This window comes from Carcharhinus amblyrhynchos, chromosome 21 (assembly GCF_965287045.1).
Source record: "Carcharhinus amblyrhynchos chromosome 21, sCarAmb.v2.hapA, whole genome shotgun sequence".
Lineage (NCBI taxonomy): Eukaryota > Metazoa > Chordata > Chondrichthyes > Carcharhiniformes > Carcharhinidae > Carcharhinus > Carcharhinus amblyrhynchos.
Window position 1 is genome coordinate 18,488,392 of NC_137344.1, and position 27,894 is coordinate 18,516,285.

The following is a 27,894-nucleotide window of genomic DNA, read 5'->3' on the forward strand; positions in this document are numbered from 1 at the left end:
GAGGTACCGTGATCTCATAGATCAGGGTGATTCAGTATTTTCGTTCTTTTGGATCAATACGAAAAGGATGTCATTTGTGACACTTTTGATTGGATTGTGTCCAACTGACTATGAGCTGCAGAATTGTATAAACCAGGATGACTTTCTTTCTCCGGCCCAATGTGTCAAGACTTCTCCCCTTGCTAGCAAGTAAATAAAGACAGTCTGTCAGTTAAGCACCTTGTGTTAATGTGTGTTTGTGTTAAAGTCAAACGTGGAAGTCGAGATTTTGACACACACACACTATTACATTGCACATTGACAAAAACACCCAGTAATACATGGCCAATTTTCTTGGATGTGCACAACAGGATAGAAGCGAGTGCAAAGTTGTGAGGTATACCTTTACTGAAGTGACAACAGTTTTGCCTTGGATAATATCACTGGATTTTTAGAGTAAAAGAATCAAAAAGCAAGTGTTACCAAGAGATGTTTACTTGCGTGTTCTGTTAAGTGGGTTTGTTTTTGAGGGGGGTTGTTTTGTGAGACTGTTTGACTATGTCACTTTAATCTTGTGTGTTTGAATTTCTTTTTTCTGTTCGTATATCTTTAATTTTTTTAAATCCCGAAGGCATTGTTGGGATTCTATGTCCTGCACTCAACGGTATTTTCCTTCATTTTCCAAATGAAAAAAAAAATTATGATTAATAAGACAAGTTTCCTTCTGGGATTTGATCTGCTCAGCAAATAACATCTTCTGTGTCAAGTTCTCACTCCTCTAAGTAAGCCCTCATTCCTTGTGAAATGAATGGGGAAGATGATGGTGCAGTGATAATGCCATTGGGTTAGTAATGCTCTGGGGCACGGATTCAAATCCCACCATGGCAGCTGCTGGAACTTGAATTCAATGAATTTGAATTCAATAAATTGAAAATAATCTGGAATCAATAATGGTAGTCATCACTGGTGTAAAAGCCCAGCTGGAGGGAACATCTTTACTGGGTCTGACCTACATATGGCCCACAACAATGTGGTGACTCTTAAGTGCCACAGTGGACTAGCCACTAAGTTCAAGGGCAACAAATGTTAATCGTTGCCGGTGACACCCACATACTGTAAAAGTGATAATTTTATACATGTAATAGCTGATAACCTTTGGGGTTAAACATAATGCAAATATGTGTTATTCTGATTTTTAGATGACAAAAGAATTACTCAAATAAAATGCTGGAAATGACTGGCAGCATCTGTGGAGGGAGAAAGAGAGTTAATGGCGGGAAGTTTCCGACCGTTCACACCAATGGGATCTTTCCCATCTCGCTGCAGTGATCAGAGATTTGGCTGGTCGCCAAATTCTCCACCTTTACTGTAGCGGGAGTGTAGCATGAATGGGTGGGAAGATTGTGCCCAATGTTTTGAGTCTGCTTGACTTCAGAATTACTCAACACTACTCAGTACGCACCATATGTTTGATAGAGTTGAGGAGGAACTTCTTCACTCAAAGGGTGGTGAATCTCTGGAATTCTCTGCCCGTTGAAGTGGTGGAGGCTGCCTCGCTAAATATTTTTAAGACACGGGTTGATGGGTTTTTGATAGGAGAGGGGATTAAGGGTTATGGGGAGAGGGCGGGAAAGTGGAACTGAGCAGCAACAGATCAGCCATGATCTTATTGAATGGCGGGGCAGGCTCGAAGGGCTAGATGGCCTACTCCTGCTCCTATTTCTTATGTTCTTATGTTCTTATATCATTTCCACCATGATCAATGGCCGTCATATTGTCAAAGCATGTGCCTAAGGCTAGGTTCTTTGAAAGAGGTTTACTTAAAAATCAAAATTAAGTAACAGCCAACAACATTTCAATCCAGACTTTCTGGTTTACAAAATAACAGGAGGTGTAATGCTTTGCTAATACTCCTAATAATATTGCACTCAAGCACCCAGTCTGCAATATTAAGTTTAAACTATAGAGTCATCTATAGACTTGGGATGGGGGGGGGGGGTTGGTGGTGTTGGGGGTGGTTTGACGATGGCCTAGTGGTATTATCACTGGACTATTAATCCAGAAACTCAGCTAATGTTCTGGGGACCCGGGTTCGAATCCCCGCCACAGCAGATGGTGGAATTTGAATCCAATTAAAAAATATCTGGAATTAAAATCTACTAATGACCATGAAAACCATTATCAATTGTCGGAAAAAATCTAGTCCTTTAGGGAAGGAAATCTGCCGTCCTTACCTGGTCTGGCCTACATGTGTTTCCAGAGCCACAGCAAGTGGTTGATTCTCAACTGCCATCCAAGGGCAACAAGGGATGGACAATAAATACTGGCCAGACAGTCCCATGAATGAATAAAAAAACTGAATATTTTCAAATGCTCATCTCTGCATGGGGTGCAAAATAGCAGAACAGGAATCTCTGAACTGGCAGAGAACTGCCATCTATACCTGGGAAAGGAATTGTTATAATACTTTTTAAATATCACTGAATGTTAACCATTATATTGCAACTTACTTTGAGTACTGCCTTTGGGCAGATGATGTAAAGATAAGGAACACTCAAAGGTTTGTTTTTCTTTCCAGAACATTTTTCATTAATAACGAAAATTATCAAAATGATGCAGGTACGTTCTTCTCTTTATTACACGATTCAGTCAGAATCACTAATAATCGGTTGATATTCATCTGTAAGCATCAGAGTCCAGTTGTGAGCATTTGGTTACAGTGGGAAAGTTGTCCTGTTAATCCAGCAGGGTGATTTCCTGAACCAGGAGATAAGTGCATGTGCACGGTGATACAAACATAAGGTCACAAGAACATAAGAAAAGCCAAGGATTTGCCTCGCTGAATTCTCACACTGTTAGTGCAGATCCAAATCTGCTTTAATCTGTTATTCTGCCCGGCAACTGATTTAAAAAGTTTGTCACCCTACATTGGAGTTCAGAACTTGAGTATTGCTGTTGAAGCTTTTTGTCCTGCACTCATTGGGACATTTCGCAATATCAGTTGTAAGGTGAACAATAATTCGTACTGCATGAGAAGAGTATTGATTAATTGGCAAAAGGACACTTGATTGATAGAAGCATTGCCATGGAGAATGTACCAGTAACTGAAATCTGGTGGTTAACTGCCAAGCTTTATATTCACACACAGAGTCCTGTCCTTTGTGAGAGAAAGAGCATGTACATACATTAGGACCTTTACACTTAACAAAAATTTAAGGGACTGCCATTCCCTGGATCATTCTCCATGAGATTCTGTTACGGGATGTGGATGTGGCTGGCTAGGCCAACATTTATTGCCCAACCCTAATTGCCTTTGGGAAGATCGTGGTATACTGCTTTCTTGAACCGCTGCAGCCCCTGTGATGTAGATATACCCATAGTGCTAATAGGGAGGGAGTTCTAAAATTTTGATTCAATGACAGTGAAGGAATGGTAATATGTTTCCATGTCAGGATGGTGAGTGAGTTGGGGGGGGAAGCTTCCAGGTGGTGGTGTTCTAATGTATATGCTGCCCTTGTCCTTCTTGCTATCTTGACCAAACAGTGTCGACCTGCCCAGTTTGAAAGTAAACCAAGCTTGGCAGTTAACTGTCAGTTGTCAGTTACCGGTGCATTCGCCATGGCAATGCTTCTATCAATCAGAGCCACTTGTCAAGCAATCAGCACTCTCAAGCAGTATAAATTGTTGTTCTCTTTCAGTTTAGTATTCTTGCAAATTGTCCTGATGAGTAAAGACGAAATGTTTCAATAACATGTCTTTTTTTTCAAATGTACATCTCCTTTGCGATGTGGTGGCAGAATTATGCACATGGAAGATTACATTTAATATTGGCATAAGACAAAGCATTATGGATTAGCCAAGCTATTGTAGCGTGCACCACATACAAAAAATGATTAGTGCAAGGTGAATTTGGAAGGGATTGAGAAAAGCAGTGAGCTTGTCTCTAGTGCTGTTCAATCAATAAAGTCACGGTGGCACAGTGGTTAGCACTGGCTTGGGTCACTGTCTATGCAGAGTCTGCATATTCTCCTTGTGTCTATGTGGTGCCCTGTGAACTCCGGGTGCTCCAGTTTCCTTCCACGGTCCAAAAGACATGCTGGTCAGGTGCATTGGCCACGCTAAATTCTCCCTCAAGGTACCCAAACAGGCACTGAAGTGTGGCGACTAGGGATTTTCACAGTAACTTCATTGTAGTAACTTCATTAAGCCTACTTGTGACACTAATAAATAAACTTAAGAAAACTTTAAATTTAAACTTTAAAAGTAAGGCAATTAAAATGGCTAATAAATGGCAACATATGCAGTGAGAAGAATAGAGATTCAGCATATACAAAAGGGATAAATGGAATTGCTAGGAGGTTTGAGTGATGTGAATTTTATTTTCAGAAGCAAGAAATATGACTTGTAATTGACAGGAAAATAGGACCAAAACAGTTGAATTGAACTTTAGGATTTAGCTGGCCATTCTTCAGTCATTCTGATCATTAATTTGTTTTTAATGCAGGGCTACAAGGTGGAAAACATTGACTGCTTCTGCTTTCAGTATACTCAATGTACCAATGTAAGTCTTGTCTCTGGAGTTATTGTTTTCACTGGGAGCAAACCACTTGTACTTATAACCATGTTCTATGGATGTTATCAATTTTGCATCGAGGCACTTAAGGAAAAGGTGACCAGAAATTTAGTCGAAGAAATAGATTTTAAAGATGAGAGACAGAGAGGTTTATGGAGGGAATTGCAGATCTTAAGGGCTAGGCAATTGAAGGAACAGCGGCCACTGATGTTGAAGTTAAAATTGGGGATACGCAAAAAGATGAGTGTGAAGATCTTGCAGATTTGTACGACTGGAGGAGATGTCAGGGAAAAGGAGGTTTGAGGCCACAGAGGAGTTTGGAAATGAAGAAGAGAATTGTAAAATTGAGGTATTGCCAGACAGGGAGCCAAAGGTCTTCAGTGAACTCAGGGGTGACATGAGTTAGGACGTGGGCAGCAGAGTTTGAGCTGCAGTCTATGTTTGGTGCGATATTGGAAGTTGACTAGGAGAGCATCGGGAAAGTTGAGCCCAGAGTTAGTGAAAACATGGATGAGAATTTCAGCATCAAATGAAGGATAGATGATGGAGGTGGGAAGAAAGAGCAGAAATGGGGTTGGAAGCTCATCTTTCCATCATATCAAAGTGGCAAAGAGGCTGCTTCAGCCTCAGATTATGGACAGGAAGAGGGATAGGGTTGGTGATGAGGGAACAGAGTCTGTGGTGGGTTCAGAGAACAATTCTCCCCAGTATTTAGTTTGAGGAAATTTGTGCTCATCCAGTACAGGGTGTCATACTACCACTACAACAAATCAAAATCCATGGAGGTGTTGGGAGAAATAGTAGTGAGGTAAAGCTCTAAGTTGTCATTGTGCATGTAGATCCTGATATTGTTTTTCAGATGATGTTGCTGAGAGGATTGTCTGTACATGAGAATTAGAAGGTTCCCATTGAGTCAAAGCAGTGTTATGAGTACAGAAAGAGACAATTCATCATCACCATGTCTGCACCGGCTCTCCCAATGTGCATCATGACTTAGTGCCATTGCCTGCCTTTTCCCCGTACCCCTGCACATTGTTTATATTCAAATAATCACCTAGTGCCCTCTTGAATTCCTCGATTGCCTGCCTTCACCACACTTTCAGGCAGTGCATTCCAAAACCAAATTATTTGCTGTATGAAAATAATTTTTTTCACATCACATTTGTTTCTTTTGCAAATCGCTTTAAATCTGTGCACTCCCATTCTCGATCCTTTTACGAGTGGAAACAGTTTCTCCCTATCAATTCTGTCTAGCTCCCTCATGATTTTGAACATCTCTATCAAATCCAAGGAGAACGCTCCCAACCTGTTTAATCTATCCTTACAATTGAAGTTTCTCATCCTGAAGCTATTCTTGTAAACCTCTCTGCACTGTCTCCAATGTGTCCACATCCTTCCTATAGTATGGCACCCAGAACTCTGCACAATATTCCAGCTGAAGTTTAACTAGTGTATTGTATAAGTTCAGCATAACCTCTTTGTTCTTGTACTCTATGCCCCTTTTAATAAAGCCCACAATACTGTATGCTTTATTAACTGCTTTCTCTACCTGTCCTGCCATCTTCAATGATCCATGCACATAAAGACTTGGGCCCCTCTACTCCTGCACCCACTTAAAAATTGTACCTTTTATTTTGTATTGTCTGTCCATGTTATTGCTACCAAAATGCATCACCTCACACCACTCCACATTGAACTTCATCTGTCACCTATCTGCACACTCCACCAACTTCCCTGTGTCCTTTTGAAACTCTACACTATCCTCCTCACAGTTTACAATGCCTCCAAGTTTTGTGGCATCTGCAAACTTTGAAATTGTCCCCTACATACCAAGATCCACTAAATCAATAATTTATAAATTGAGAAAAGTAAGGGTTTGAATAACAACCTCTGGCAAATACCACTACAAACCTTCCTCAAGCCCGAAAAATGTCCAATGGCCATTACTCTCTACTTCCTATTATTCAGCTATTGCTCTCGTCCCTTTTATTCCATGAGCTGTAACTTTTCTCACAAGTCTGTTGTCTGGCATTGTATCAAATGCCTTTTGAAAGACGATGTACACAACATTCATAGTGTTACTCTCATAGAGCCTCTAACACCACATCAGAAATTTCAGCAAGTTAGTTAAACATGATTTCCCTTTTGGAAATCTGTGCTGGCTCTTTCTAATCAACCCACATTTTTCCATGTGACTTCCAATTCTACCACTGAAGTTAAACTGACCGGTGCACAATTGCTGGGCTTATCCATACATCTTTGAACAACTGCGCAATGTTTGCAATTCTCCAGTCTTCTAGCACCACCTCAACTCTGCAGAAGACTAAAAGATTATGGCCAGCATGCCAACAATTTCCACTCACTTCTTTCAATATCCTTGGATAAATCTCATTTGGCCCGGGTGCCTTGTCAACTTTAAGCACTGACAGTCTACCCAACACTTCTTAATAATCAATTTTGAACTGTGCTAGTGACAGAGTTTTTTCGTCCTTCTCCATAGCCTGCGTAGCATCTACAACATTGGTAAAGACAAATGCAAAGTATTCATTTAATATGTGCTTGCTTCCATTTGTAAAGTCTCTTTTAGATCCCTAAGTGGCCCTACTCCTCCTTTATCGCCCTTTTAGCATTTTTATGCCTATAGAAGACTTTGGGATTCCCCTTTATGTTAACTGCCAGTCTTTCCTCATGATCCCTTCTTGCTTCTGTAAATATACTTTTTCACCTCCCCTCTGGCCTTATGACCAGAATTTTACCGCCCTGCCCACCATGGGAATTGGAGCAGGTGAGGGGCAGTCTATGGAAAGATCTGTTGACCTCGGGTGGGATTTTACGGTTTCGGGACAAGCAAGGCCATAAAATCCCACCCATTGTATTTCTCTTAGCTGTCAGTTGCATTTTCTACCTGATCCATCATAAGCACACTTTTCCTTTGTTTTCTTAATCTCGATCTCCTTTTCATCAATTGAGTTCTGGATTTGTTTGCCCTATCGTTCCCTTTTGAGGGAATATACCTTGACTGTGGCCGAACCATTTCTGTTTTGAAGATAGCCCATTGTTTCGCGAGTTTTTCCATCAATCTTTTGTTCCAGTCTATCCGGCTTAGCTCCATCTTGACCCATTGACATTGGCTTTGCCTAATTAAATATTCTTACTCTGAACTGTCCTCTTCTACCATCATCTTAAACCTTATGATACAGTGATCACTCTCTCCTAAATGCTACCTCACTGACACTTGACCTACTGGGCCCAAGGATTGAAATTTAGAGAACTCTAGAGATAATGATGGGGGAGGGGGTGGTGCGGGAAGAGAAACCACTGAAGGTGGTTCTCTGGCCACAACCAGATAGAAAACCAGGGAATAGCAGTCCCTACTTAGCAGAATGATGGTGGAGAGGCTTTGGTGAAGACTGAGTTGGTCAATTGTGTCAAAGTTTATTGGTCAAGGGGTAGCAATAGTTGACCATGCTCACAGTCACGTTGGATTCCAGATGTTGACATATACCTTTTAATAGAAAATTGTTTTTATCATGGAATTTTTTTCTGTTTCTGCTGCTGTGTATATTGAGTGTCTGCATGCAGTGAGCACAAAGCAAGAGAACCCATCCAAATTATCATCCATTGTATTAAATGGAGATAAAATCCATTAGGATCCTTTGCGGGGGTCTGATCCACTGATTGAGTTCTCCTCTGTGTGCTGTGCCCAGCATGTCCAATCTGCACAGTTATAGGAGAATGAAAAGCCACTGGTGATGATATCCAGTCATAAAGGAGTTGGCAGTGCAAAGTGTTCTTGTCAGATCAGAAACCCAAACTGTTAAGGGCCACAGATTAAATGTAGACGGAACATGTTCACTCTCATCACCAGGCTGTCAGTTGGGTGGAGCAGATTGTTCCTGTAGAAAGCACCTTACGTATATTCCATTATAGAATGAAAATCAGCCGAGCTGCTCTGCCTCACAGCTCCAGGGATTGATTCTCGTCTTGGGTCACTGTCTGTGTGGAGTTTGTACTTTCTCCCCGTGTGTGTGTGTGTTTCCTCCGGCTGCTCCTGTTTCCTCCCACAATCCAAAGATGTGCAGGTTGGTTTGATAGGCCATGCTAAATTGATCCTTAGTGTCAGGAGGCTTTACAGGATAAATACATGGGGTTACAGGGATAGGGCCTGGTGCGGTTGTTGTTGTTGCAATCTCTTTGGGCCGAATGGACTCCTTCTGCCATGCAGGGATTCTATGATGATCAATAGCAAACTGGATGGTGATAACACTGGAATGTCAGGGGGATTAGCAGGGTAAATGAGGATTATAGGAATGTGGCCAGTACAGATTGATGGGCCGAATGACCTCCTTCTATACTGTAGGGATTCTACGATTCTATGAAACCTATCTGCAGATTTCCAGATATTCAGCAATCATTCAAAAATCATGCAAGGAGGTGATGTTCAATAGCAATTCAATTGTACTCACAAAGGGAGGAGAACATTAAAAACCTGCCACCAGCCATAGCATCACTGGTTTTCAGAAACATTCCAGTGTTATCACCATCCAGTGTTGCTATGTCTGTAATAATCATTGATCATCATAGAATCCCTACACTGCAGAAGGAGGCCATTCGGCCCATAGCGCTTACAACAACAACAATCCCACCCAGGTCCTATCCCTGTAACCCCATGTATTTACCCTGCTAATCCCCCTGACACTAAGGGGCAATTTAGCACGGGCAATCAACCTAACCCGCACATGTTTGGACTGTGGGAGGAAACTGGAGTACCCAGAGGAAACCCATGCAGACACAGGGAGAATGTGCAGACAGTGACCCAAGCCAGGAATCGAGCCCGGGTCCCTGGCGCTGCGAGGCAGCAGTGCTAACCACTGTGCTGCCAGTGATTGTAGATGTGTCCATTAGGAAGAATTACCCCTAGTTTACTGTGGGAGCTGTACCCATATATAGATTAAACCTGATCCTGTCAAACAGATGCAACATAGAAATAAATGGAAAACCAGGTGTAATGACTGAATTTGCCACCCTGATTCAATGTTAAACTGAGTGAGAATATTCAATCCGTTCTGTTATTTTTCACTGGCCCCTCAATGTAGTGTTTTCTCTGTTACTTGCTGCTGAATCCTGAACCTTTGCTGTGAAGCTTTTTTGGATATTCACACAAACATGCAGTTTAGCTACGTCACATTTGTTTCCACAGGAACGGTGCAAATTTCAACACCGGGAGAATTGCAAGGACTCATCTGAGACCTGTGTGGACTGGTTTCGATACAGGAAATGCAGAAACAAGAAATGTCCCAAGAAGCATTTAAGCCACGAGGTCAGAAAAAAAAACTTTCCATCTTGCCCCTCCCAAAGTGCTGGATTTCCCCTATTATTAAGGAACGGAAATCATTGTTCATTTTCTTCCTCCCTAGACACTTACCACAACTTTGTTGCTGTCTCAACTGAGATCATTTGACTCAGGGGGACAGTGTTATTTGAGAGGAAAAATGTAAATACTTCAGGTGGAATTCTTAATGAAAACTTCAAGGCTATGGGCCAAGTGCTGGCAAGTGGGATTACTTGGGCAGACCAGGACATTTTGCACGTTGGTGCAGACTTGTTGGGCCGAAGGGTCTCTTCTGCAGTATAGTATTCTGTGATTCTGTACAAACTGCTCAATTTCCCAGTCAAATGAATGTGCCTAACATTTTATGTTTCTTTCAGATTATTGTCACTGCAACCTGCCCCCCGCATCCCACCCACACACACCCCTCAACACCAGAAATTGTTTATGGAATTCTTTTAATGAAATAGCTTGAAAATGGTATGATGAATCACCTTTAAGACCACAGGAGGGGGAGATCAAGGCAGTTTTCCTGACCATAGGATGTGTGGTTTGTTTGCAGTATAACATATGATCCATTTTCAGATTGTTTGCTATTAGCGTAACTTCTTTAAACAAACTTTGTAGTCATGGCTGCAAAGCTTTAATATTTTCTTTCAGTGCAATTGGCTTCTTTCAAGTGAGAGATCTGACTGTCTGAGTTATCAACCTCTCTCTCGAAAGGCACCATTTCTGCTTCAGGGCTGAGAGGTACCCATGTATTAACTGTAATGGTTAGACATGTGAAGCACATCAAAGGTTTCTCAGCAATGGCTCTGAAACATACCTATGTAAACAGGTCTTCAACTAGCTCACCTGCTGAATGTGTGTGTTTCCATAGTTTTAATTAAGTAATAGTATTGGCCAGAGTAAACGTTCATTTCCTTCTGCACTGCTCTGGTAAACAGAAGGGAAGAGAAGATGCACCATAGAAAGCATCCTATCCGGATGTATCTCAGTTTGGTATGGCTCCTGCTCTGATCAAGATCGCAAGAAACTACAGAGGATTGTGAACATAGCCCAGTCCATCATGCAAACCAGTCTCCCATCCATTGACTCTGACTACACTTCAGAAAAGCATCCAACGTAATCAAGGATTCCCAAGCACCCTGGACATATTCTCTTCCATCTTCTTCTCTAAGGAAAAAGATACAAAAGCCGAAGATCACGTACCAACCGACTCAAGAACAGCTCCTTCCCTGCTGCCATCAGACTTTTAAATGGGCCTACCATATATTAAGCTGATCTTTCTCTTCACCCTGTCTGTAACTGCAATGCTATATTCTACACCCTATCCTTTCCTTCTCTCTTATATTCTCTATGAACAGTATGCTTTGTCTGAATAGCGCGCAAGAAACAATACTTTTCACTGAAGACCAATACATGTGACAATAACAAATCAAATCAAATCAAGAGCTCTTTGACAGCACCTCCAATTGGAGGAAGTATTTCTGAATTATAAATTGTTCTCAGCTGTTTGGTGAAGATCAAAGCCGGCATCTCCGACCTCACCTGCAGCTGGCATTCTCCGGTCTCGCTGCAGTGAATGGAGATTTGGTGGAGCGCCAACTTCTCCGTTCTGACAGCGGCATTGGGGTATAAGTGGCTGAGAATTCTGGCCCGTGTCGGATCAAGCCCGAGATAGTCTGCGATGCCTTGTCTTGTCAGCTTGGATCTTGTTTCTCTCTGTCGTGGGAACATTAAATGGTTTGAGTTTTAATTGATTTTTGGAGCAGGCAAGGAGATGGATTAAGGGTTTGCCCCGTCCACTCTGCACATTTGGCTTTGTAACTCTGAGAAAGAAATACAACTTTTTTATAATCATAAGTTGTTTCATTGCTAGAAACAAAACTTGAAGTTCTTTAATGCGTTACTTATTTGAAGTTTATTTATTAGTGTCACAAGTTGGCTTACATTAACATTGCAATGAAGTTACTATGAAAATCCCCCAGTCACCGCACTCTGGCGCTTGTTCAGGTACACTAAGGGAGAATTTAGCAGGGCCAATGCACGTATTTCAAGCTGTGGTAGGAAAGTGGAGTACCCGGAGAAAACCCACACAGACATGGGGAGAACATGCAGACTCCGCACAGACAGTGACCCAAGCTGGGAATCGAACCCAGATCCCTGGCATTGTGAGGCAGCAGTGCTAACCACTGTGCCAGTGCGCCGCCCTAAAGTGACTTAGGCACCAGTGAGATTTGAACTCGGGGGGTCCGATTTTACCAATCGGAGGCTAAGGGCCGGATCCGGGTGTAAAATGTATCTGAGCCCGGAATCCTCGTTCCAGCGTGCCCATACGCTTTCTGCCGGCTCCGAACTGGTCTGCGCTGTGGGCGGGGCTTAGCGCTGCCGGAATGATCGGACTCTGAACTGCGCATTCGCAGTTCGAAAAAAATCTGAAGCAGCGCACCTGGGCACGAAAGATAAAGTAAGAAGTCTCACAACGCCAGGTTAAAGTCTAACTAGTTTATTATAAAAAAACTTCTTACTGTGTTTATCCCAGTCCAACGCTGGCATCTCCACATCGCGAAAGACAAAAACATGAGAGAGAGAGTTGGGGTTGGGGGTGGGAGGGCAGATCCACCTGAGCCCGCCCCCCCTCTGGAAGGCCAGGAAGGTGCTGAGGCTGTCCAACGAGTGCAGCTCAGAAGGATGGTGGAGGGAGAGCAGCGATCAAGGTAGGTTGGGGGCTGTTCTGCCGAGGGGGACCTGCCTCCTTGGGGGGCGGGGTCCGATCTGGGGTGGAGGGGGGCTTGCCTCCCAGGGAGGTCGGATCGCAGGGGGGTGTGGTGCGGGTCTGCCAGGGGGGTGTGGTGCGGGTCTGCCAGGGTGGTTAGCGGGGGTTCTGCGAAGGGTGTTGGAGGAGGATGGGCTTCAGAGGTTCCCCTGCAGAATAGGAACCCGCTTCGGATTTTTATTCCGCATGTTGATAACAGGGCGGATCCGGAATGGATCCGAAGATGGTAAAGTGGGATTTGGCTGTAGAGTTGGGTACGTGGTTCATTAAGTCGATTTAAATCGTCGGGCCGCCCAACTGGGGCGAGGGCCAGATCCGTGCCCAAATCGGGTGTCGGTAAAGGTGCGATCTGCTCGGATTCGGGTGCAGATTGCGTTACAGGCCCGACGCCCAAATTTACCGCGATTTCGGGCCCGAAGTTTTGGTAAAATCGGGCCCAGGATCTCCTGTTTGCTAGACAAGCACTTGAACCAATTAACTTAACTGAATAGAAACAAGTAAATGGAATACAGTTACTTTCCCATCCTTGCTCATGTAAATTGTCCTTTATAGTGTGTATACTGTTGGAAATTACAAAAAATGAACCAGATAACAACAAACAGGAAGTTGTTCATTTTTACCAGTTGTTATGTTCACAGCTCACATGGATGTTTAGTTGTGTAGAAGGATTATAAAGGCTGCAATGTAAGAGCTGCAAATTTTGTTTCCAGGTAATGGTGGCATATTTTCTGTGCAAAGCAGAGGAAAAAGCAAATCACTGTACACAACGAAACTGTCCCATGTACCACGAGAAAGCCCGTCAGTTCTTCGAATGTGGGATCATTCCACCAAACTCCGGTATGACTGTTAATGCACTTGTACCCACTTCTAGAGCAGACGGCATGGGGCTAATGCATTTCACACAGGGTAATCCTATATCTGAATTATGTTTAACAGACAAACATAATGCAAGTGCATGGTGACTTATCTGAGACGAAGCTGACAAGCAGGCTACATTTAAAATCAAAAAGAATAGAAATGACACTTAGCCAAATATGCATTTAAATAATTAATATTCCTTTATCTGTTATTTTAACGGAGGCATTAAGACTATCAAAATAAATGGATAAATGAAGGGGCAGTGCTCAGGAAGCTCATGCTACCAAATAAACCTGTTGGACTTTAACCTGGTGTTGCGAGACTTCTTACTGTGCATCCTTTAAAATAGGTGAATGTTGATTTGTTACGGTCAGTAATTAGAGGGATTCTGTGGGCTCTTTATGTATAATTTTTTGGTGATGCTTAGGAATTTCAAGTGGTAATTACAATATATTTTTCTTTTCTAGTTCCGATGGTACCTACAACCAGAAGGTAAGACAGTTCTAATATTTGCTGTTAAGAATGTGTTGTGTTCACCTGCTGACAGTAAGGTCTAGTCTATGGAATCCCCTTTACCAAAATTACTGAACACTAAAGGTGTGAATGTGTGGTTGATGTCAACTAAGTCCAGAGACAAAGTCTGTCAAAGACCAGAGGCAAAACGACTGATGGTGGTGTCAAACTTGAATGTATAGGCAGAGCATGATTTCTGACTAAAGAAAGTTTACATTCCTTTTGGCCTGAAGATTTCATCTCTGAATTGCCAGTTTATCAAACCAGTCTGTCAAGGTCACCAGACTGCTTTTATAGAGCATATGATGGCCAGAATTCTCCAACCTCACCAGCAGCTGGGCTTCTCCAGCCCCACTGCCATGAATGAAGATTTGGCTGAGTGTCAAATTCTCCCTTCTCGCTGGTAGTGGCAGTGGGGCAGTGGCAGATTAACTACCACCCGGACCCCTAGGCTGACCTTTAGTAAGGCTCCCTGACCTTTCCCCCTGCACCTTGCCCCACCCTTCGTTGAATAGAATAAAGTGACATTAAGTATAGATAACTTATATTGTTGTACTATGTATAATGTACTACATGTATAATAGCATAAAATTGTATGAATCAATTACAATCCTTTTATTCGTTTATTTTTCATTTTCTTTACATTTGTACTTTAAAAAGCTTCCGTGTTTTTTGGTTCACAAAAGTGTCGATAACAGCATGTAAATCAACAGATTGAAGCACGTTGATTCAATCTGCATGAGTGCCGGATGACTAAGTTTCTCATCGCTCAATGTTGAGCGCATAGATTTTGATCCTTTTCAGTGCCGCAAAAGGGTTAAACCAATTTTTTTTTGCTCTTGGGCCCCCCTCCCTTCCAGGCCCCTAGGCTTCAGCCTACTCGGCCTAATGGTTAATCCGCCACCGCAGTGGGGCATGCGAGACCAAAGAATTCCTGCTGCGAGTTTTGGATAAAAGATCATAACCTGTAGTAACATCTCTCACATCTTTCCATTAGAATAGCACAGGAAGAGAGAGATTGCCATTGAAAATCCAATCCAAAAAAGATTTCTTCCAATGTTCCTCATAACCATAGGAGAAGTCATAACCATAGGAATATTAGTGGTGAGGTCTTCACACAGAGCATGGTGGGAGTGTGGAATGAGCTGCCAGATGTAGTGGTAAATGCGGGCTCAGTTTTAACACTTAAGAAAAACTGGGACAGGTACATGGATGAGAGGAATGTGGAAGGTCCAGGTGCAGGTCAGTGGGACTAGGCAGAAAAATGGTTCGGCACAGCCAAGAAGGGCCAGAAGGCCTGTTTCTGTGCTGTTAGTGTTCTATGGTTCTAAGTCAGGGAAACCTGATCTGCAAAGTTTCACAAAGCTTCAGATATCACAACCCGAATGTCAATAAAAAGCTTGAGAACACTGGGGTTATATGACTGGACTAGTAATCCAGAGAACTGAATTAATGTGCTAACGGCAATGGAGAACTTAAATTTAATTAATTACACAATCAGGAATCAAAATAAAGGCTAGTTTCAGTAATGGTGATCATGAAATGTTGGATTGTTTGCAAAAATCCTTCTGGTGCATTAATATCCTTTAAGATAGGAAATTTGTTGACTTTACCCAGTCTGATTTACATATGACTCCAGACACACATGATTGATTTCTAACAGAAATGGCCTAGAAAGCCACTCAATTGTAATGAAGGGGATGGGAAATAAGTGCTGGTTTTCCAACAACGTTCAGAACCTGCACACGATTTTTTCAAAAGCACATGATGTATTTGAGGATAATGTACATGCTGCCACCCATGTATATAGTGACAGTGTTTCAGAGGTCAGGTTTTGGGGTGGTGACTGTGATAAGTTGACTGAGACCTGGACCACATCCTCCCTCATTTACATGTGGTGGCACAGAATCTGATGGACTGGCAGGTATTAGAGAGGATAGATTTGGCACAATCCATTTAGGGCAGTTTTGTAGTAGTGTCAGCTGTTTTTCCCCATTTTACTGTTATCTGTACCCCAAAGCTGAGCAAGAAATTGTCAAAAGAAAAAGATAGAAAAAGCAGCTCAACATGTTCCTACATAGGGGTAAGTTTTTCACCCAGAGGGTGGTGAGTGAGTGGAATCAGCTGCCGTCAGTGGTGGTAGAGGCGAGCTCGCTGGGGTCTTTTAAAAGACTTCTGGGTGAGTACATGGGATTTAATGGGATTGAGAGTTACAGATAGTTCTATGGCCTAGTAGGTATGGATATGATTGGTGCAACTTGTGGGCCGAAGGGCCTGTTTATGCTGTAGTGTTCTATGTTCTATGTTCTAATAGGCTTGTTCCGATTTTGGCCAATAAATGACCTGTTTAATTTACTCTTGTGCTAGACAGAAAATGGTGGACTTGGCAATACGTGAAAACCCTAAGGTGCAAAACTTTGTTCTGAGTGGATATCTATTTTTGGACAAGGTTCGTTTATTCATTGCAAACTGTGTACGAGAGAGAAAGCTTCCTCAAGATAAAGGAAGAAATTACTTCAAAGAGGTATGATCGTTAAAGATGATGTAAGATTCGGAAATTGGATGATCCAGTTTTCTCTCAGACTAACATATGAAATTGATAGCTGGCTTTTACTAATTTTGAAATATTTTTAATTGATATACGGGTTGCCACCGTCCATTTGTCTTTACGGCACTGAGTGGACAAGTAGGGGCAGGGATCCATTTGCCCATTCCATATGACCCACCCCGTATGCAGCACACTGTCTATCAACCCTCTGTTCTTATAAAGGCAAGAACCCCAGGAGCTGAATACTGACACTCGTTAAGCCCAGGGCAACATCCGTTATCCTCCCAGTCCTGGTCACTAATGCACCATGTTTCACTCCCGTTTGACTGAGAAGGATGACAATGTTCTCACAAACCTACAGCTCCCTGTAACCCCACATACATCTCTCTCTATGGCTTCACCTCATGGGGTCTGAATGCTTCTCCTTTGCATTGGTCAGAGGGGATGGGAAATAGATGTGAAGTCCAGCACCAGTTTTAAGGAACTTTAGCAGTAAAAATTAGTCTGGAAGCAGAACTGAAGGTTTGATGCTAAAGAACCTCAGTCAAATTTATAAGAGGGCTGAGGGTCCCTGGGTTCAATGAAGAACCTGCAGAAGTGCTTCAGACCTGCGGGAGAGGATGTTAACATACTGCAGTGCAGTTGTAAGGAGAACAGCAATAATTTCTGGGTGTGTCACCATTTGCCAATCTCCCTTTGCTGATATGGGCTGCCACATCCTTCCTTTAAGGGCAGCACGGTGGCACAATGGTTAGCACTGCTGCCTCACAGCACCAGGGACCTGAGTTCAATTCCGACCTCGGGCGACCATGTGGCGTTTGCACATTCTCTCTGTGCCTGTGTGGGTTTCCTCTGGGGTGCTCCGGTTTCCTCCTACATTCTAAAACTGAGCAGTTAGCTTGATTGGCCATGGTAAATTACTCCTTAGTGTCAGGGGGATCAGCAGGGTAAATACGTGAAGTTCTATGGATAGGGCCTGTGTGAGATTGTTGTCGGCGCAGGCTTGATGGGCCAGATAGCCTCCTTCTGCACTGTAGGAATGCTATGATTCTAGATCACCTCAGAAATGATCCTTCTCTTTGCCATGTGGTTTAGTAAAGCTCATGTCAGCAGGCATGAAGCATAGGCATCAACCAGTTTGGTTTTAATGTGAAGATTTTAGCAAAGTAATTCCCTGTTAAGGCTAAGAGGAGAGGCTGAGATGAAAGTTGGGGATGTGTAGAATGCCACATAGTTTATTGGAGATATAAGTAATTGCAGACTTTTAACACAGTGTGAGGGTAAAGTCACAGTTCTTGCCTAACATACAGTGCATTGTTAGAGGCTTTGACTCTTTATTCTTACTTTCCCAAACAGAAGTCATTAACTTTTTCTAGGCGCGCAGCAACATAGGAATTAGGTGCAGAATATTCAGCCCTTTGAGCCTGCTCCGTCATTCAATCAGATCATGGCTGATATTGCCCTGTCTCAAATCCCTCTCCCCACCTGTTCCCCACATCTGTCTTTTTTTTATTAGAAATATATCTATCTCCCTCTTGAAACCATTCAACGATTCCACCGCGCTATGGGGCAGAGAATTCCACAAGTTCACCACCCTCTGCGAGAAGCAGTTCCCCCTCATCTCAGTTTTAAATCTACCGTCTCTCAACCTTGACCTGTGCATTGAGTTTATTTGTGTGAATGTTGGAATTGGCACATGCCACCTTGGCCACCTCTTGCCACAACAACTTTGTGATTCTGCCTGACTTCTTGGAGGAACATTTACACAGTTTTGTCACGTAAACCTTTCAGTCCTCCTGCCAAGCTCACAGACATTATTTAGTAACTGGTTTTCAGCTGTAGGCACAAAACAAATTTGGGTGTAATGGCTCCTTAAACAGCTACAGGGCTTTTAAACCAGCAGAAAATCACTCTCCCCATCCCCAAATGGTGAGATCGAATGGCTACACCTTTTAGGATGAATAATGGTAAACTTGGGCAATATGACAGAGTGCAGTGGGAGGTGGGGGTGCAGTGGGAGGTGGGGGTGCAGTGGGAGGTGGGGGTGCAGTGCGAGGCGGGGGTGCAGTGGGAGGTGGGGGTGCAGTGCGAGGCGGGGGTGCAGTGGGAGGCGGGGGTGCAGTGGGAGGCGGGGGTGCAGTGGGAGGCGGGGGTGCAGTGGGAGGCGGGGGTGCAGTGCGAGGCGGGGGTGCAGTGCGAGGCGGGGGTGCAGTGGGAGGCGGGGGTGCAGTGGGAGGTGGGGGTGCAGTGGGAGGTGGGGGTGCAGTGGGAGGTGGGGGTGCAGTGGGAGGCGGGGGTGCAGTGGGAGGTGGGGGTGCAGTGGGAGGTGGGGGTGCAGTGGGAGGCGGGGGTGCAGTGGGAGGTGGGGGTGCAGTGGGAGGTGGGGGTGCAGTGGGAGGTGGGGGTGCAGCGGGAGGTGGGGGTGCAGTGGGAGGTGGGATTGCAGTGGGAGGCGGGGGTGCAGCGGGAGGTGGGATTGCAGCGGGAGGCGGGGGTGCAGCGGGAGGTGGGATTGCAGTGGGAGGCGGGGGTGCAGTGGGAGGCGGGGGTGCAGTGGGAGGTGGGGGTGCAGTGGGAGGTGGGGGTGCAGTGGGAGGCGGGGGTGCAGTGGGAGGTGGGGGTGCAGTGGGAGGCGGGGGTGCAGTGGGAGGTGGGGGTGCAGTGGGAGGTGGGAGGTGGGGGTGCAGTGGGAGGTGGGGGTGCAGCGGGAGGTGGGATTGCAGTGGGAGGTGGGGGTGCAGTGGGAGGCGGGGGTGCAGTGGGAGGTGGGGGTGCAGTGGGAGGTGGGGGTGCAGCGGGAGGTGGGGGTGCAGCGGGAGGTGGGGGTGCAGCGGGAGGTGGGATTGCAGTGGGAGGCGGGGGTGCAGTGGGAGGCGGGGGTGCAGTGGGAGGTGGGATTGCAGCGGGAGGCGGGGGTGCAGCGGGAGGTGGGATTGCAGCGGGAGGCGGGGGTGCAGCGGGAGGTGGGATTGCAGTGGGAGGCGGGGGTGCAGTGGGAGGCGGGGGTGCAGTGGGAGGTGGGGGTGCAGTGGGAGGTGGGGGTGCAGTGGGAGGCGGGGGTGCAGTGGGAGGCGGGGGTGCAGTGGGAGGTGGGGGTGCAGTGGGAGGCGGGGGTGCAGTGGGAGGTGGGGGTGCAGTGGGAGGTGGGGGTGCAGTGGGAGGTGGGGGTGCAGCGGGAGGTGGGATTGCAGTGGGAGGTGGGGGTGCAGTGGGAGGCGGGGGTGCAGTGGGAGGTGGGGGTGCAGCGGGAGGTGGGGGTGCAGCGGGAGGTGGGGGTGCAGCGGGAGGTGGGGGTGCAGCGGGAGGTGGGGGTGCAGTGGGAGGTGGGGGTGCAGTGCGAGGTGGGGGTGCAGTGCGAGGTGGGGGTACAGTGCGAGGTGGGGGTGCAGTGGGAGGTGGGATTGCAGTGGGAGGAAGGGGCAAGAGAAACAAAAGAAAAAGCGCTAGAATCATTCATTTTGCTTCTTGAATTCTTTGCCTGGAGGCAGCTCCAAGCCTCAGTGCCTCGATCTCCACCATGGGTAGGTAAAGGAGGCAAGTCCCAAACCATTCCAGCCAGAATGGAGTTCGAACTCTGTGCTCTTTGCACCAATCTAATCCTCGTTATATCTTGTCCTTTATGTTTTGGAAAATCACAGATAACTAACGGAGGGCACAATATCTTACTCAGGGTGGGGATTCTGAAATTTGACCATTTTCTCCTACCCGATAATCTATTAGTTTTGCTCTTTTTGTGCTGCATTTCTTGCTTCGACTTCATTCTAAGTGAACCAATTTTTGCATTCTCTTTGTGTCTGCGTGGATTCCCCCAGGTGGTCTGGCTGCCTCCCACAGCCTGAAAGACGTGCTGGCCTGCTGCATTGGCTGTGCTAAATTCGCCCTCAGTGTATCTGAACAGGAGCCTGAGTGTGGCGACTAGGGTATTTTCACAGTAACTTCATTACAGCATTAATGTAAGCCTACTTGTGACACAGGAAATAAACTGAATGAGGCGTGTATTATGATGACTCAGCAGTTTTTTGTTAAAATGTTTCCTTTTTAATTTTACAGATATTGCATACAATACTGTTTTGTGGCAGTATTAATAATCCTATCATTGAACCCAGATCATTTTTTGGGAAAGAAGAGGAATTTGAACAATTGTCTGCCAAGTATCCAGACGTCTTTCAGAAATACAACAACCACCTTCCCAAACGCCCACCCTTCACAGTGCTACTTGATGCAGTAAGTTCAATTAGTTCACCCTCAGAAGTGCAGTGTGGTAAATAACAGAGATGGGTCACTTAGTCGATTAAATCTGAGCTATTAGTCCATATCCTGCTCACTTTACATGCAGCAGGTCAGATTTTGCTTTGTGATGAGGTTACTGCTGCAAGTGCACCAGAATTTCATTTCAGGAGCTAATGTTGCAGCGCAGAGAACAAGGCCATTTTCACTTGGTGTTGTCTCATTAAAAATTCATGGTAAACTCCAGCATTATTAATATTTAAGCTGAGGGGGTGAGAGACACAGAAGGGTCCAGAGGGACGATTTTTTCACTCAGAGAGTGGTGAGTGTCTGGAACGCGGCAGTAATAGAGGCGGGTGCTATTTTGTCTTTTAGAAAGCATTTGGGCAGATACATGGGTAAGATGGGTATAAAGGGATATGGGCCAAATGCGGGCAATTGGGACTAGCTTAGTGATAAAATTTGGGCAGCATGGACAAGTTGGGCCAAAGGGTCTGTTTACATGCTGTAAACCTCTATGACTCTATGATTAATGTCCTCGATAAAATATCCACCTGATGAATTGGGGGAACAGACTCATGCTGCGGTAACAGCTGACAAGCCAAGTTTGTGTAATGTTCACTGCAGTGTCTGAGACTGATGCTTCTGCAGAACATGAAGCTCAAAACATTGAAGACTCTTCACTGAGGTGTTATTGTCTATAATTCAGCACAGGTAGAGGTAAAAGGTTTCACAGATGGAATGACGATGGCCTCCAGGAAGGCGGGACGTCTTCACAAGAGTACCACCTCAATTCCCCAAGAAATATTCAAAGTCAGAATTAGCTGACCTCTCCCAGGTTTCTAAGATAGTGTAGGCACTCAAACCCTGGAACAGTTTTAGCCAAATTTGCCCTCACTGTATTGAACACCTGCTCCTAACAGCCAGGATGTACCCCACTATGATTTGTGCTCCCTTCCCACTCTGAGTATATAAAAAACAGTGGAAAGCTTAGATCATGATTTTTTTCATTACCAGCACCAGTGCCCACCTGCTTTAAGGAATTTCTTGAAAAACGACATTGCTTCTGAGATGCACTGAACACACTCGATACCTTCTTATTAATGTGACCACCGCCAAAGACAAAGAAATGTCACTTCAATTCTCCCAAGGCTCCTGTTAGCTGCCTCAGAATCCCTGATCATTATGGGAGAGCTTGAAGGCTGAGACGTTGTTTCAATTATACAAGGCCTTGGTGAGGCCACACCTAGAGTATTGCGTGCAGTTTTGGTCTCCTTTTCTGAGGAAGGATGTTCTTGTTCTTGAGAGAGTGTAGTAAAGGTTTACCAGGCTGATTCCAGGGATGGCGGGACTGATGTATGAAGTTAGGATTGTTTTCGCTGGAGTTCAGATGAATGAGGGGATATCTCATAGAGACTTATAAAATTCAGGGAGAATGTTTCCGTTGGTGGGGGAGCCCAGAACCAGGGGTCACAGTCTGAGGATTTGGAGTAGACCATTTAGGACAGAGGTGAGGAGACATTTCTTCACCCAAAGCATGGTGAGCCTATGGAATTCATTACCACAGGAAGTAGTTGATGCCAGAACATTGAATATATTCAAGAGGTGACTCGATGTAGCACTTAAGGCAAATAGGATCAAATGTTATGAGGAAAAAGCAGGATTAGACTATTGAGTTGGACGATCACCCACGATCATAATGAATGGCGGAGCCAGTTCGAAGGGCCAAATAGCTTCCTCCTGCTCCTATTTCTATGTTTCTATGAGATTAGTAGGGCACATGTTGTAGTCATCCAGGGGAGACATGGTGGTCTTAAACTGCAGGAACATTATTAGGTTTGTTTGCAATGAGATTCTTTTGCCAATGATGGAATATCTGTGGAATGGTCTGGAGTAAGATAGGAGAATACCATGGCAAGGGAGTTTCAAAAACATTTGTGGGACATGTGCGTCACTGACTGGCCAGCATTTATTGCCTTGAGAAGGTGGTGGTGAGCTGCCTTCTTTGCGATTGACACAGCTGAGTGGCTTGCTAGGCCATTTCAGAGGGCAGTTGAGAGTCAACCACATTGCTGTCGCTCTGGACTCACATGTAGGCCAGACCAGGTGAGGATGGGAGATTTCCTTCGCCACAGGACATTAGTGAACCAGAAGAGTTTTTCCAGCAATCGACAGTGGTTTCATGGTCAACAATAGATTCTTAATTCCAGATTATTTTTATTGAATTCAAATTCCACTATCTACCGTGGTGAGATTCGAACCTGGGTCCCCAGAACATTAGTTGAGTTTTTGGATTAATAGTTTTAGTGATAATGCCACTAGGCCATCGCCTCCCCTATAATCTCCAAAATGGGATCTTTATTAATCAGGAATTGGCTAGCTCGCAACTCAGTTGAGTTTGTTGTTAATGAGGAGTTGTGAGGGCAGGATGCAGCTTTAATAAAGTAGCAGCCGTTCAGAACAATGTGGATAGAAGTTGGCCAATTGCCTCCATTTATCTTGCTGATTAGAGATGATGTGCCGAAACTCAACCAGGGGAAAGGGGAAGAAAACATTGCCAAATAAACAATTAAATAAAAATGAGAATTATTTTTCTCACCATCTCTCAGAAATGAAGGGGAATCCTGAGGAACAGCACCTGAAAAGATGCTGGAAATAAATTAAACATCTAACAAAATTGGAAATGCTGGTATGTCGGCACATCAGTCAGCATCTGGACTAATCTCATGGGTGGAAGTCCCTTGTCAGTGTGTCAGATGGGCTCAGTGGTAGCTGAGTCAGATTATGGATTCACTCCAATATTGATACTTCAATGCATTATTTCATAGTTTTCATAGAATTTGTACACTGCAAAGGGAGGCCATTCAGCCCATCAAGTCTGCACTGACAACAATCCCACCAGGCCCTATCTTTGTAACACCACATATTTATCCTGCCAATCCCCCTGACACTAAGGCTGGACCTCTACCACGGAATCGAGCGGGTGAGAGTCCGACGACGGAAATTTCCATTGACCTCAGGCGCAAGTTTCCAGTTTCACCCGAGCGAGCCCGTAAAATCCACCCTAAGGGTCAATTTAGCATGGCCGATCCACCTAATCTGCACATCTTTGTGAGCATTTGGAGGAAAACTTTTAATATCAGAGATGTATTCCTTTAGATTATACCTTAAACTGTCTATATGATGTTCAGGTAAATGTAAAATATTCCATGCCACTGTCTGAGGAACATCAGGTGCTATTCTCCATCAGTCAACATCAGCCAAATAGATTGATGAATTATTGACCTTGTGGGACCTGGGTGTAAGCATATTTCTTCCTGTGTTTGCTTGTGCAATGCTAACTATTGTTAGCAGAAGGGGGATTGATTTAAACAGTCCTGGTTTCTCCTCTTGCTACCTCTCCATAAACAGAAAGGTGTTTTTGATTTTTGATTTCCCCACTGAGTGGTGTATTTTCCCCAACCTTTAAATTTGGAGTGTTCCAATCCTCTGAATAACTCATAGATTCCTACAATGTAGAAGGAGGCCATTTGGCCCATCAAGTCTGCACCAACCACAATCCCACCCAGGTCCTATTCCCATACTCCCATACATTTACCCTAGCTAGTCCCCCAACACTAATTTAGCATGGCCAATCTACCTAACCCATTCATCTTTGGACTGTGGGAGAAAAACAGAGCACTCAGAGGAAACCCACGCAGAAACAGGGAGAACGTGCAGACTCCACACAGACAGTGGCCCAAGCTGGGAATTGAACCATGGTCCCTGGCGCTGTGAGGCATCAGTGCTAACCACTGTGCCACCGTGTTGCCCACAGCAAACTTGAGATATGAAAAAATAAAAGGGTTAGCTTATTTCTCATGCACACACAAAATGTGGGAAAGGGGTTTCACAATGTCCACCCATTTGTGCACTCACTCAATAGTGAGATAAGGGAAAGAGAGAGTTAGAGGACCAGACTACAGTGAAAATATAAGTTATGGTTTTATGTGAGTTCAGAATAGAGAATCAAAGTCTAAAGGAGGGTTGCTTCCCATGGGAGGTCGATTGACTGTCACATAGTGATCCGTTTTTACAGAAGTGAGACTTCCACGAGGGGAGAAGGCACATAGATTTGAATTAGATTTCAAGGCACCAGTTCCAATGTTTCAGTCGTGCACAATGTAGATGAGAGCTAGTCTACTGTACCAGGACGGAGGATTTCTTGTGGCCATTGGCCTGGAGCTTATCAAAGGACAGAAGGTGTCAGATGTAACAGCTTGTCCTTGGCAGGGAGGAGTTCTTTACAGACTTTTGGACCCAGTGTTCCGTTCCTGGGTGTTGGAATGTAAACAATAGGCACTTAAGGTGCCAAAATATTATGGGATCTGGAGTGATCAATACCACTACTCTGTCTCCATTTGATTGGCCTAATCCAACGATGCAATTGGAGTTTTCTGATCAATTCATTGGCTGGTTACCAAGGAACATTTGGAGTTTTAATTCTGCAAACATAAAAGAGCGTGTTCAGAAAAGCAGAAGCCGGGATACCAAGCTCACAAGGAGGGATAATATCTGGAGTAAAAAAAAACAAAGACAACAAAGCCCTGGCCAGGTTTTAGTTGTGAGTGGGAATCAGCCTTAAGTAACAGATAGTGAGTATTTGGTTTATGCATTGCAAGTATTTGCTGTTGTTTAAATAGTTACAGAATAAAGGAAATTGTGTTTAAGTATTTAAAGTCAACTTTACGTCTTTATTTGCTGCAGAGGTTTAAAACATACAGATTTGTACAACAATAGGTATGTATTTAGTTCCCCTCTCCCCGTCTCAACCAAGTCACAATATTCTGAAATTCATTGACCCTGAAATGCCTTTGGTTGAAAGATGCTGTGCAAATGCAAGACACTGTAAAGGTTTACCAGTATGTTGCCTGGTATGGGGGGTGGGGTATTAGCTATGAGATTAGCTATAGAACAAACTGCGATTGTTCTCCCTGGAAAGACGGAGGCTGAGTGGCAACCTGATAGAAGTTTATAAAATCATGAGGGAAATAGATAGGGTGAACAGTTGGAAGCTTCTTCCCAGGGTAGAAATGACAATTACAAAGGGTCACAAGTTCAAGATAAGGGGGGGGGAAGGTTCAATGGAGATGTGTGGTCGAAGTTCTTTTACACAGAGGGTTATGAGGGCCTGGAATCCACATTTAAGACTTATCTCGATAGGCATATGAACAAACAGGGAATAGAGTGATATAAGCGATTGGTTTAGATAGGTAAAAGTGATCTGCGTAGGCTTGGAGGGCCAAAGGGCCTGTTCCTGTGCTGTCCTTTGTTCTTTGTTTTTTTTTGATTAGTCCATATTTATTTTCCAGGTTGTTGAAATTGTGGGAAGAAGAAACATTGATGAAGTTTTAAAGTGTCTGCTGGAGCTGAGTGAACAAATGATTGTGGAATCTACTGATGCTAAAGGCAGTAAATGTAGAAACATCTTTGTGTCAACTGTCATCAACTACTGCTACTTTCAGGATCTTCATATCCCAAATGATAAAACAGACAATTATTTTGGTGCTTCAGTGTCATGTAAAGGAAGGCAGCAGGCAGAAATTATGATCGATATCATGTGCTGTCAAACATGGCACCAAAAGATTAGCCTGGCTGTCTGTGTTGGCAATTGGTACAAAAACCAAATTATTTTGTTCCCTCCAGCTGTACACTCTGTAGCTTACAATATAATTTTCACCAGAGAACAACCTTCTGAATCTCCACCAAACAATCAGCTTGAGCAAGCTGTGGATGTACCGGGAGGTGCCCAGAAGACCAACTCTCTAGAGAAGAACATAACTCTTAGGCAACGTGCATTCTTAAACACTAGACATCCTTGTGAGAGGTGCCTCACTATGTTCCCAGATGTAATTTATCATCCAAGTCCAGAGTATCATGAGCATCCATATTGGGAATATGGGAACTGTGCCGAGTGTGAATCGTTAAGCCAACTTCTGCATGCACATCCAGACATTGTCAGGAGGTTAACCTATTATGTACAAAGAACAACTCTACAATATCCGACCGAACACATTGAACTGCCTGAAGGTCTGATTCTCAGAAAGTTGAGAAGACTTGTAGATAATCTCAGATCCGTAGGGTTTAATGTGGGTGATAATTTATTCTTTTACGATCCATCTCACACAGACAGCACAGCTTTGGAGATATATCAACACTGACTCTAATTCAGTGAATTGCTGCACAACGAATTTTAGTAGAGAACCTGGCCTTTTAGGTTTTAAATACACTAATCCCCTCATGTAGGTGTCAATATTTGATGCTGAGGCTGCCCTTACTGTATGTATTAGGAAGCAAATGGCAGGAAATATGTTACATAGCCAATTTCCCCAATTTGCAAAGGATTGTACTATGTCCAACCCCAAATATATTCTGAAGAGCAGCAAAAAGGGTGAAGTCTGAAACTTTGTTTCCATCCATCTCTTTAGTTTAGGGTGATTTTGTATCAATTTGGCTGGGAAATTTTAGGCCCAAATTTCTAGAATTCCAGGTTTCTTACTGCTCAAGGGGAACTAAAATGTTTAGCAGCAGTGTAACAAAGAAATATTGAAAGTATGGATATGAATGAACTCCCTCTGAATCTGTGACAAATAGGAACTGATGAACTGAGATCACTGCTATCTTGTTGGTTGAATTCCAAATCTTACAGCCCTTCTTCGAGCTTTTCATTTACCAGCTCAATTCTGTAAAGCTTTGTGTAATTTGAAGTTCTGATATTTTTCTCATCTTGCCTTTCCAGACATAAATAAACCTTGCTGAAGCACCCAAGTTGCTTGGGCAGCAGCGCAGCCTGGATATTGGGCATCCCAACCTGGGCTTTGATGACCCCACCCGGCAGCATGTTCAGGATGGTGTGCTGCAGCTGGTGGGCTTGATGTGGGTCTTTTTGTCCTTGGCCACATTACCAACCAGCTCGAGGAACTTGCAGGTCAAGTACTCCATGCGAGTGACCAGATAGATGGGAGCTCTGGCACACTCAACATGGTGACCCTTGCACACATAAGAACATAAGAAATAGGAGCAGGAGTAGGCCATCTAGCCCTTCGAGC

General features: G+C 44.3%; 1 protein-coding gene across 2 annotated transcripts; it reads left to right on the forward strand.

Moving 5' to 3' along the window:
- Nucleotides 1-2,560: 2,560 nt before the first annotated feature.
- LOC145356461 (uncharacterized) lies at nt 2,561-27,894 on the forward strand. Of its 2 annotated transcripts, XM_080209195.1 has the most exons (8): nt 2,561-2,598; nt 4,484-4,540; nt 9,753-9,872; nt 13,371-13,497; nt 13,986-14,010; nt 16,399-16,555; nt 20,630-20,803; nt 26,158-27,894. In XM_080209195.1, the coding sequence occupies exons 1-8, from the start codon at nt 2,590-2,592 to the stop codon at nt 27,004-27,006; spliced, it is 1,518 nt and encodes a 505-aa protein (XP_080065321.1). In that variant the 5' UTR covers nt 2,561-2,589; the 3' UTR covers nt 27,007-27,894. The 2 variants fall into 2 exon arrangements, with proteins under 2 accessions (XP_080065321.1, XP_080065322.1); XM_080209196.1 differs by lacking the exon at nt 2,561-2,598 and having other exon boundaries at nt 4,489-4,540; nt 16,403-16,555.

What these genes read in the sequence shown, in the direction of transcription:
- LOC145356461 (XM_080209195.1), top strand. An exon ending in ATGGTACCTACAACCAGAAG is followed by an intron (nt 14,011 to 16,398) that starts GTAAGACAGTTC and finishes CTCTTGTGCTAG; the next exon opens with ACAGAAAATGGTGGACTTGG. An exon ending in GAAGAAATTACTTCAAAGAG is followed by an intron (nt 16,556 to 20,629) that starts GTATGATCGTTA and finishes TTAATTTTACAG; the next exon opens with ATATTGCATACAATACTGTT.